General features: G+C 47.3%; 1 protein-coding gene across 1 annotated transcript in view; it reads left to right on the top strand.

The window, feature by feature from the left end:
• Positions 1-2,126: 2,126 nt before the first annotated feature.
• Positions 2,127-10,000, top strand: part of LOC307242417 (sprouty-related, EVH1 domain-containing protein 2-like) — a 21,292-nt gene continuing 13,418 nt past the window's right edge. The window contains exon 1 of the mRNA XM_080016883.1: positions 2,127-2,730. Within this exon, the coding sequence (XP_079873009.1) occupies positions 2,705-2,730 (26 nt within the window). The 5' untranslated portion in view covers positions 2,127-2,704. The remainder of the gene's footprint in view (positions 2,731-10,000) is intronic.

The raw sequence follows: 10,000 nt of genomic DNA, 5'->3' as shown, positions 1-10,000 counted from the left end.
ACTGTGAGAATTAAGAGTCGTGTAGAGTGTGAAGGCAAAAGATCCTCACGGTCGCGGGTGTGACTTCCCACTCACCAGCAGGGAGGGCAGCGCGGCCGCTGTTTGAAAGGCCACGTGATAATCCACTCATTTTGAACATAATCACGATCAATAAAAGGAAAACTGTGAAACGAGGGTCACAGGTCCAACGGGGGAGGGAATCAAACGACCGAGCTAACTCCCCCACACCTCTCAGGTCCGTGGGTGTTAAGGATCTTATCCCTAGTTTCACAAGAGGCTTGGGAGAGCTGGAGATATGGGAGTGACTGGTGATGCATTTGTATGAATGTAACTGTTGATTAATGATTAATCTTGTGGCTCACAGGGAACTGTGGGAGGCCATAGAAATAAAGGTCACGCTCACACCCATTCAAAACTTGGGAGTGATGCTCATATTGGCCAATAACATTATACGGTTTACATATCTTGAATCTTGAATCATTTCTGCCGGGGGCCCGCCTGTAATTCCTTCGAGGGCCGCTAGGGGACCACGGACCCCAGTTTGAGAACCCCCCAAAAAAATAATAATAATAATAATAATAATAAATAGATGTTAAAAAAAAAAAACATTCACAGAACTGTATACATTTCTTATACGTTTATTTTTACCCTCATTGCATAATCTTATTCCATTGGTTGGACTGGGTCGCTGTTTCACAGAAAACAACTTGGTTGATCATTTCAATACAGATTGTAATTTATGAACTACCTTTGAGCTGCACGTCGTGTATGAAAGGTGCTATAACAAATAAAAGTTATTATTTTCATTATTATAATGATATAATTCTACCGTAGTGCAAATATAAGCATTGCATCTTTTTTTTTTTTACAGAACTTTGGACAGTAAGTAAATAAAATGAAATAATCACATGGCATTTATGTATATATACAAATCCATTTGTAAGGCCGAATATCTGTCCACCTTAAAGCTAATAAATAATCATATTAATAACAAGGTATTGCTGTAAGACCTTAAGGCCTGATATCTCTAACAGTGAATTCAAGATATTTCAAGATTTTCTAAGGACCTGCACCCCGTCCATACAGGCTGCAGCCCAGACAAAAGACCCGGCTCTTTCTATGCACGGCCTGACACGCCTTTCAGAGCCATCGGACTGTAATTCCGTTCAACAAAACGGATGTAATCAATTGGGGAGATTGACAACAAAAGGTGACAATGTCCGGACTTTTGACTCACGGAATCCGGGGGCCAAAAAACAAAAAAAGACAAGAGAAAAAAGGAGAGAAGCCCCACGCTCTTTTGGAGCCTTTGTGGCCCACTCCAGCGATGAAAGGTTCGACTCTTTTAGAGACGCGGCTCTTGACGAGTCACCCAGTAAAAATGAGTCGTCCAATGTTTTGTTTTGTTTTATTTTCTTACTTTTTATTTTTTTTCCTGATCCCCGACCTGGTCGTCGGATCCGGTGGGTGCGTGGGTGAGCGAAGCGAGGGAGGACCCCGCAGGAGTCAGAGGCTGCTGAGTTTCGCATGGAATCCTCACGAGGATCACTGGTTACCGTCACAATTACTTGATGTGCTGGAATGCAGAGTGTAAAACAGTCACGTTCAATGTGAACGACAACACACGCCATGTCCGCTCTCGCCTTCCGAAGCCAACACGGTACAATATAGGGTCCGAAAGAGACACACACACACACACACACACACACACAGCAACTGGGGCTTTTGACAGAGTTCCGAACGCGTTGCATTTATGTAATTGCGCCCATTGAGGCGCGGCGTCGTCACCGAACCGCCGTTGACGACCCGTGTTTTTATTTCTTCCCGTTGACTTTGTAAACTGTTCCGCGACTTCCTATTCCTCCCCGTCGCCGCGTCGGAACCGCGGACGGCCGCGGCGCGCTCGCCGGCGCCGCGTTGAGACCTCGTTCCGGGTTTGAGTCGTTCCAAAGCGATTCGGGACGAGTCGTTCGCGAGCCTCTCGCGTCACGACTCGAAACGTGCTCTGACGTCATCGCTTCCGCCCAGCACACCCCCACCCACCCCACCACCGCCCCCCCCGAGTCCTGTCCCTCCCCCGGCGGCGGTGGAGCTGCTCGGTCAGATCCAACATGGAGTAGAGGGAGATGGGGCTCTAGCGGGGCCACCCCTCGGTAACAGCGACCGACGCGCACTTGGGAAGAAAGGAAAACGCGCACGACACGACACCACCAACAACAACAACAACCCGCAAAGCGCGACGGAATCCGGGGGGTGGTGGTGTGTGTGTGTGTGTGTGTGTGTGTGTGTGTGTGTGTAGGCAGGCAGGCAGGCACGCGCGCGCCTCGATTCAAGAAGGAGCGAGAGAGAAGAAGAAAAAAAAAAAAAAAAGATCGAATCGACCATTGGAATCGGTTCCCCGCGCGTGGAAAAGGCGATGGAATACTGAGCTGAACCCGCGGAGCGAAGGGCTGAGCGAGAAGCAACTGGTTGGCCCCAGGAGAAGAGAGCGAGAGCGAGACGGAGAGAGGGAAGGCGAGGCAGACCCGGACCCGGGGAACCGCACAAAGGCTGCGGGGTGGTTGGTGTTGTTGGTGGTGGTGGGGCGAAAGGGGGCATACGCCGGATCGGAATTGGAACCGGGATCGGGAGTCGGCGGGGGCGAGAATGACCTGCAGAAAGTATGCAACCGCCGCGGCACGGTACCTGAGGTGAAGCGAGAAAGATGTTAGAAGAAACACACCCGAACGAGTAAGTACCCACGCTCGCACGGGGGGCTCGCTTCCTCCTTCCTATCGTACCTGTGTTGCTCACAAGTTGGATTGTTTGACGCCGTGCAGCCGAGTGCACCGCGCCCTCAGCCGCCGCACGCTCCTGCGTGGTTATTCTTACGGTTGTGATGATTGTGGATCCACATATCGTGGCAATGACGGCGGTGCGGGTTCTGGCACCCTGTAGCCGACCAGCCTCGGAAGAGGGGGCGAGGGAGAGGGGGGACGGGGCACGACGCGTGGGTGTATCGGAAACATTTTCTAAAAGCGGATTTGAGGCGAGAGCAAGGCCTCGCTGCGATGCGTGGAAGTTTGAGAGTCGCGCCGCGATCGTGTCCGTGAGCGCGATTGCAAAGCGAAAGGGGGTTAACGGCAGCGCTGTGTGTGTGTGTGTGTGTTCGTGTTGTTGTTGTTCTTATTTTTTTTTGGCCTTAAAAATCGCGGGCCACCACCGCCACCAAACGCTGTGCGTTTGCTCCTTAACCGAGAGGGGGAAGTCTCGCAGGATGTGAGATATCCGATATGCCCCGTCCGCCATCGCTTTCTCAATCAGCCTCATTTGCATAGCGCTGCACGGCTCCATTCATAAAAAAAAAAAAAAACGGGGCCTAGCGATTGTAATGAAATAAAAATAAAAACGACGCTGGCGTGCAACACAGCTTAGAATACTTTCCACGCATATTTTTGTTATTAATATATATATTAAAAAAATAATAATAAAAAATAATATATGAATCATATTCAATCCCCTATTCTCGGTTGCTGTGAAACCCGATCCCGGGAATAATCCACAGGCCCCGGCGAACTTGCTTTATGGCGCTGTCACGTCGACGTGCACCGGAGCTTCCTAAAATGAATAACCGGAGCTCTGCCTCTCCTCCGCCGGGGTTATTTCTGGGGGGTGGGGTGTGGGGGGGGGGGCTGTCGCAGCCCGGAATCCGTCTCCGGGGACTCACAGTCTGGGTGTATTTTTATTATCGTTATTATTAGTTTTAGATCATTATTATTATTATTATTATTATTAGGGCCATTGGTCCGACGTTGCCTTGAGTGAAGTCCGAACCCACGGCCTCCTTGTCGGTTGGAACGGAAGGGCGTGAGGTGGGACATGCTGGCGGGGAGGGGAGGGGAGGGGGGGGGGGCAGCGTGGCGCGACGCGACGCCACTCGTTCATTCATAAAAAAAAAAAAGAGGAGAGAAAAAAACAACAACCCGCCGTGGAACCTTCCGCCGCGTCCCATTCATGCCGGCGCCGCCGTCCCACGTGTGGCCCGGGCGCTGCGCGCTTCCCCCGGGAAGGAGCAGATTAGCCATGGGAATTAGACGGGGGAGGTGTGGGCGTCTCCGTGGGCGTCCGCAGGTCCTTCGAGTGTCTTGAGTGATGTGTTTTATTTGTGCAGGGCAGGTTCACACGCTCCTTGGCGGCCGGCGATGTGATCGTCACGTTTAAGGAGATGGGGCATACTACCAACGTTCGGGTGTCCGCAGGTCTCTTCTTAAGCCTTGGAATAGTCAAAATAATGGTTGATCATCTTGAATTCCGTTTTGCAAATACGTGGCATTAGGAATCGTAGAGTGACACATTGTTGTTTATGTGATTTGACGACATTAAAGGGAAGTTACTCAAATGTAAATGTTTAACGCGACGACCGTGATTGGGCGGGGTTTCGGCATCTTCAGCGGACACGCCCCCAGTGTCTCAGAACTCAGGGAACTGCCCTTTTTTCGCCCCCCTCCTCACGATTTTAAAACCTAGTTGTGACAGCGATTGGTGTTTTGGGGTCCCAAGTAGGCTACGGCCATTCTTCAGTTTTTCTTTTTTTGTTTTTTGCTTTTACAGATCATGAAAACGCACATTGTAAACTTTCAAATGACGCGTAATACATTGAAATGTGGAAATATTTGAAGACGGTGTACTAATTGGAATGTCGGTACACCTAAACTCCTCTCGCAGAGACCATCCCCCCCCCCCCCCCCCCTGAAAGACCCCGAGCTTATTCACACTTCAGAGGCAAGTACCGGGCAAAACAGTACCGGGTTAACTCCGCCCCAACCACTCCCCCACAAGACTACCCGTCATTGTCAGTGGGTTAAAGTGTGCGGAGTATAAAAAACAACACGCAAAATTATGATACTCTCCTCAAGGATGTTATTTGATTATTTTTTGTTGTTGAGACGTATTTAAATCATTAATTGATGCAAATATTGGAAAATGCATAGTTCCCGTTACCTTTTCTGTTTTAGATCAATGGTAGTTTTTAAGAAGGTGGCACTTTTAAGACCTCTCGCTTTTCACACCAATCGCCAGTGCACTCTGGGAATGGGTGTTTTCTGTGAGCGCCGCGTCGTCCTCGAGCGCAGTTCCGCACATTTCTTTACTTCCAGTGTTGATCCGTTGTTTTTTTTTTTTTTTTTTTTTTTTTTTGTATATAACATGGTTACGGAAGTGACGTCAGCTCTTCTCCTTCTTCTTCGCGGGCTCCGATGCGTTGCAGCGCAGCAGTTATTTTTACCCGGCGAATTGAAGCCAACATTTTATCAAAACAGTTTCACATTCTCACTTGACGTCACTCGGAATATGGAAGGATGATCTTGATCTGCGTGCGTGGGCATAAAAAGGAACAGTGAGACCGCCGTTCGCACCCTTGTTCCGAGTTCAACGATGGGTGAGTAACTCCAAAAGTCTGTTTTGAAAATAGGTTGAGAGATTGGGGGCGGGGGGGGACCCAAAAAGGTACGGAAATCGTGAAACGTGCGTTAATCGTAGATGGTGAGCAAGCGCCTGTCTGTGGACAACGGCGTCGCGCTGCGTTCTGTTTATGGGAGGGGCTTAAACGAAACTCTGCAACGACAGCCAATGGAACCAAAGATGCAAATAGACAACCACGCCCCCGCACGACGCGCCGCAGTACGAGAGACAGGGGCCAAAACCAGCTTACTTTGGCGACGAGGTAATAAGTACTTAGCGATCCTAAAACCGCTGTTTGTCAGATTTGAGGGGCCTCTTCAGCGTTTCATCTTTTGTAAAATGAAGGAAATGAACGAAAAACGCGTTTTTGGAGAAAGAATGAACATGAGTGTTGATTTGTGGGGCTTGGTGTTTGCCGGCTTGGCGCAGTCACAATTTTATATACTTGGCGATTTTATTTATTATTATTTTTTTAACCATTCAAATTTGTCTGGATGGTTAATTCTACATTTTCTGTGATGTGACACACATTTATTGTTGCTTAACTGGGACTTTAAGGGGGTGGACTTTTTATAAATATTAAGCCTTAAAAGGAATTTGAATGGCGCTTATTTCGGCAATCTTGACCTAAGGGGAAACTTTAATAAAAATGTAGATCGTAACATCCCCTAAGTACTCCTATAAAGTACTAAATATAACCCGCTGATACCTGCAGGTGCCCTGGAACTCGCAGTAAAACATAAGGTGGAAGCACTCGAGGGTGTTTACAGTGAGGTCACATAATTATTTTGTTTATAATATTTTGAATGACTTAATGTCATGACCTAAAAAGTGTTGTCTTCTTTGTCCCAGGTCACCAGTCGTTGCCCTATGCTTTTGGGCACTCTCAATGAGATGTATTCAGATATTTTTTACCGTTGCGTCCACCGCCACATCATTTGATAGGTCACACTATCATAGAGGTCGCGGAGGTTTTCTGATCAGGTGGAAAAGGCGCAGCCGCCGTCGCCGCAGACTGCCTCGCCCCGTCGGTGGGAGTGAGTGGACAGGGTGTGCCTCTCTTCCGGCAGGAAGCAATAACGGCGCAATCAGGTCCTATCGTGTTTGCCATATTTAAGATACGGAGGTATTTAGCGCGGGTGTTTTGGCGAGCATTGCGGAGAGCTCGACGTTCCCGGCGGCGGCTCAGCTCGGCTACGTCTGCGGAGAGCTTGTTGAGGTGGCGTTTTTCGATTCATAATCAGTCGAGTGTTGTTTTGCTCCAGTGCTGTCGTTGTCACCAAAAAAAAACAGAGATAACAAACCTTATGTTAACCTCAAAATATTTGCCAGTGTATCTCGAATGGCACTTGATACAACAGCAGGAGTCGTTTCTGTGTGTATTTGTTCGTAGTATTCATGACGGGGACGGCAAGACGGGTTTTTGGATTCATCGTAACCAGGAATACGGGAGATTGTTGAAACCATTTGGATTCATTCGGGCTACAGTATACATGATAGCTGTCGACCGCTCACCAGCCAATCAGAGAGGAGAGATAGAGGAGGTGGAAATACAATATACAATGATAACTAGGTGCCCCGACCATTTACACACACACCCACACACACACACACACACACACACAGTGTGACACAGCAGCCAGCAGAAGTTTTATTGATCTTGTGTGGGTGGTGCTGCAGGGTCGGCATACAGAGTCGGTATCATACAGGAGATCTGTCCCGTGACATTGACATAAGGTCACCAAGGAAACCAAACGTAATCTCCATCGTTTTCAAAGAGGAAGAAAAACCAAACAGGCAAAACTCTGGAAGAAGGCTTTATCACCAGCACTAGTAGTTTTAGCTATTGCTTTGCACTTACCGCGGGTCTCTCGATGATGGTAGTGTTTTGTACCGAGAACAGGATTTCAATGGCTAATCTCTCTCTATCTTCCTGTAGCACTTTAGCCTTCTATTCAAGAGTCTATACAATTGTACAGTTATTTATATCCTTCTATGCAAGATTACAATTCAAGACTAATCCAGCCCGGCCCAAGGTATAAACTGTTGATGCACTCGTTCGTGGCCACATGGCTGTGGTCCATCATGGCTTTATTTTTTTTCTCTCATCAGAATAAACATTATTTATTGCAGCAGGCTCTACGCTGTGAGAGTACCCTGAAATCGGGGAGGAGCACCATCCAACAATACCTTGAGCTGTAAATCCATAGTTTTTTGTCTGTGCTACCACTGTTCAAGTGTGTTGCTTGTTCATGTTTTAAATACTACATTTGTGCTACTACCACTTTATCAAATAGTGTGTGTGTGTGTGTGTGTGTGTGTGTGTGTGTGTGTGTGTGTGTGTGTGTGTGTGTGTGTGTGTGTGTGTGTGTGTGTGTGTGTTTATATTTTGCCGTTCTTCACTTGCCTGCAAGAAGCAGCATACACACATACACCAAGTTCAAATGTTATTTTTCCATTCTGTCACTGTATCGCTCAGACAGAGTATTCTGTCCACAGTGTTCAGGGGGACATGGGTGGTTATTTTTTCATCAATATCCTCAATTTGTAGTGGCGTTACGATTCCAATGCAAAATCGAAAATAGATCGAAATGAAGATCGGGTAATGTTGTCCGACATGGTCGCTATATTGGTGGCGGTCAAGATCCGCCGGTAAACAAATGCAGTGTGCGCTGGGGTGTGTGGGGCCCTCCACGGAGTCAACTGCGGCTCGCCCGGCTCCGAACCGACTTGGAGTTTGGAGAGCTGGTTTTTATTTTTATATCGCAATAAAGTCATAAGTTCTTCCAGTTTGTTGCACACTGAACGCACAGAGAGAAATATTCACGGTAAATGTGTGCAAAGTCAACGGTGACCGGCGCCTTTCCCTTCCAGCGTCTTCACTGTGTGTATAATGTAGAGTCTTTGATCAGAATGTCCGAATTGGACCATCCCCGACGGAATCTCCTCTAGTGCAGAGGTTCCCAAACACCGGCTCCTGCCGGCCATCTCGCCACCGGACCGTGAGAACACAGGCAGGGGCGATCTGCCATCTGCTCCACAGCAGAGCAGTAGCAGGAAACTGAGTAAATTAAATACATCTAGAGTTTTATTTGCTTTGTTTGGAGAAAAGATGGCTCCGATTGGAGCTGCGGAGCTGCAGGTAGTAATTTTCACTACCAGCGTTCCCCTCTGCCAAAAATAGCATCCGTTTTTCTGCGCTTATTTTGGTGAGTAACTTTAAAGTAGTGTAGGGAGATACGACGGCAAAATGAAACAAGCGTGGCGATACGTTGCTATTTTCGTGAGTAAAATATATAAAAATTTATTATTTGTGTCTATTATACAATAATTAATACAAGTAATAACCCTGGACCCCAAACTTTATCATCAGGCCAACCATGCCACGTTAGACCACCATATCCAAATCATCCATCTGTGTCCTTGCTACAAGCACTAAACAGCCTCCATGCAATTAATAAATAGGAAAAAAAACATTTAATATCAATCCACGGTTTTTATTTAAGCCATTTCAGTGCGATTGTTCCAAAGAAAACGGCATCTACTGCCGCAAAACTCCGACATACACAGCAGAGTCGGCCCCTCGCTTTCTAGCTACGTAACATCCGGCTGTAATTCCATCGCGGAGGAGAAAGGGTTAAAATATTTTAACTGGCACAAAGGCGGGAATAATTAACAAATACTTAAGTCACAAGTCCGTTTTTTATTTTCACTCTGTGCAGCTTGCCTGCACGTTTATGATGTTGATTTTATTATTCAAAATAAATGCACTGCAGACAGAGGGCAGATCTACTTAGGCAAACGGACAATGCAGACGATAACATTATGTTCATTTAAGATCGGCAATTTTGTGTCCTATTTGCTATTATTAAATTGTTGTATTTTATCAGATAGATCAGAACGCGATATCGGCCACTCTGCTCTCTAAATATCGCATTCGCAATTGAAAAGCCCATATCGGTCGACCGCTAATCTAGATACTATCTCCAGATTTGACATGTCTAAAAAGAAATAAAATATCAGACCAGACGTATATACTATAGTGACCCACTGGACGCCCATTGGACTTCCTGCCCTTTTGCAGTTTCTTCCTTTTCGCGGTGTTGCAGGGATTTTCCTTGTCAGTCTTAAGGGCTTAGGGAGGCCAATCAATCTGCCCTTTTACATGCGGGGCTGCAAATTCAAACCGTGTTAAAGGGCTGCACGCGCATGTTTGACTCGGACTTGGGGGCGAGTTAAAAACCAGGCGCACCTGAACGGTCGGTGCACACGTGGATTCCCTCGGCCCATCACTCCTCGGCAGACGTTTGAGTGTTCTCCGCCCATCTCCCTCTCTCCGGGTCCCTCACCCCCTCCTCCGTTACCGTCATGTGGAACAGATCCTTGGTCACAGTGTTTCCTGTGTTTTAAAAAGCAGCTCATCGCCATTTGCCATCCCAAGACTTTATATAATGGTCTGGGCTGGTTATATCTAGATGCCAAACAATGGGAGCTGATTGTTTCCTCTCTTTCTACGAATCTCTGCTCATCAGCTGACTGGATGACCAGATTATAATAGCTG

The sequence above is a fragment of the Zeus faber genome (assembly GCF_960531495.2).
Source record: "Zeus faber genome assembly, chromosome: 16".
Lineage (NCBI taxonomy): Eukaryota > Metazoa > Chordata > Actinopteri > Zeiformes > Zeidae > Zeus > Zeus faber.
This window is presented reverse-complemented; position numbering and strand designations above follow the sequence as displayed.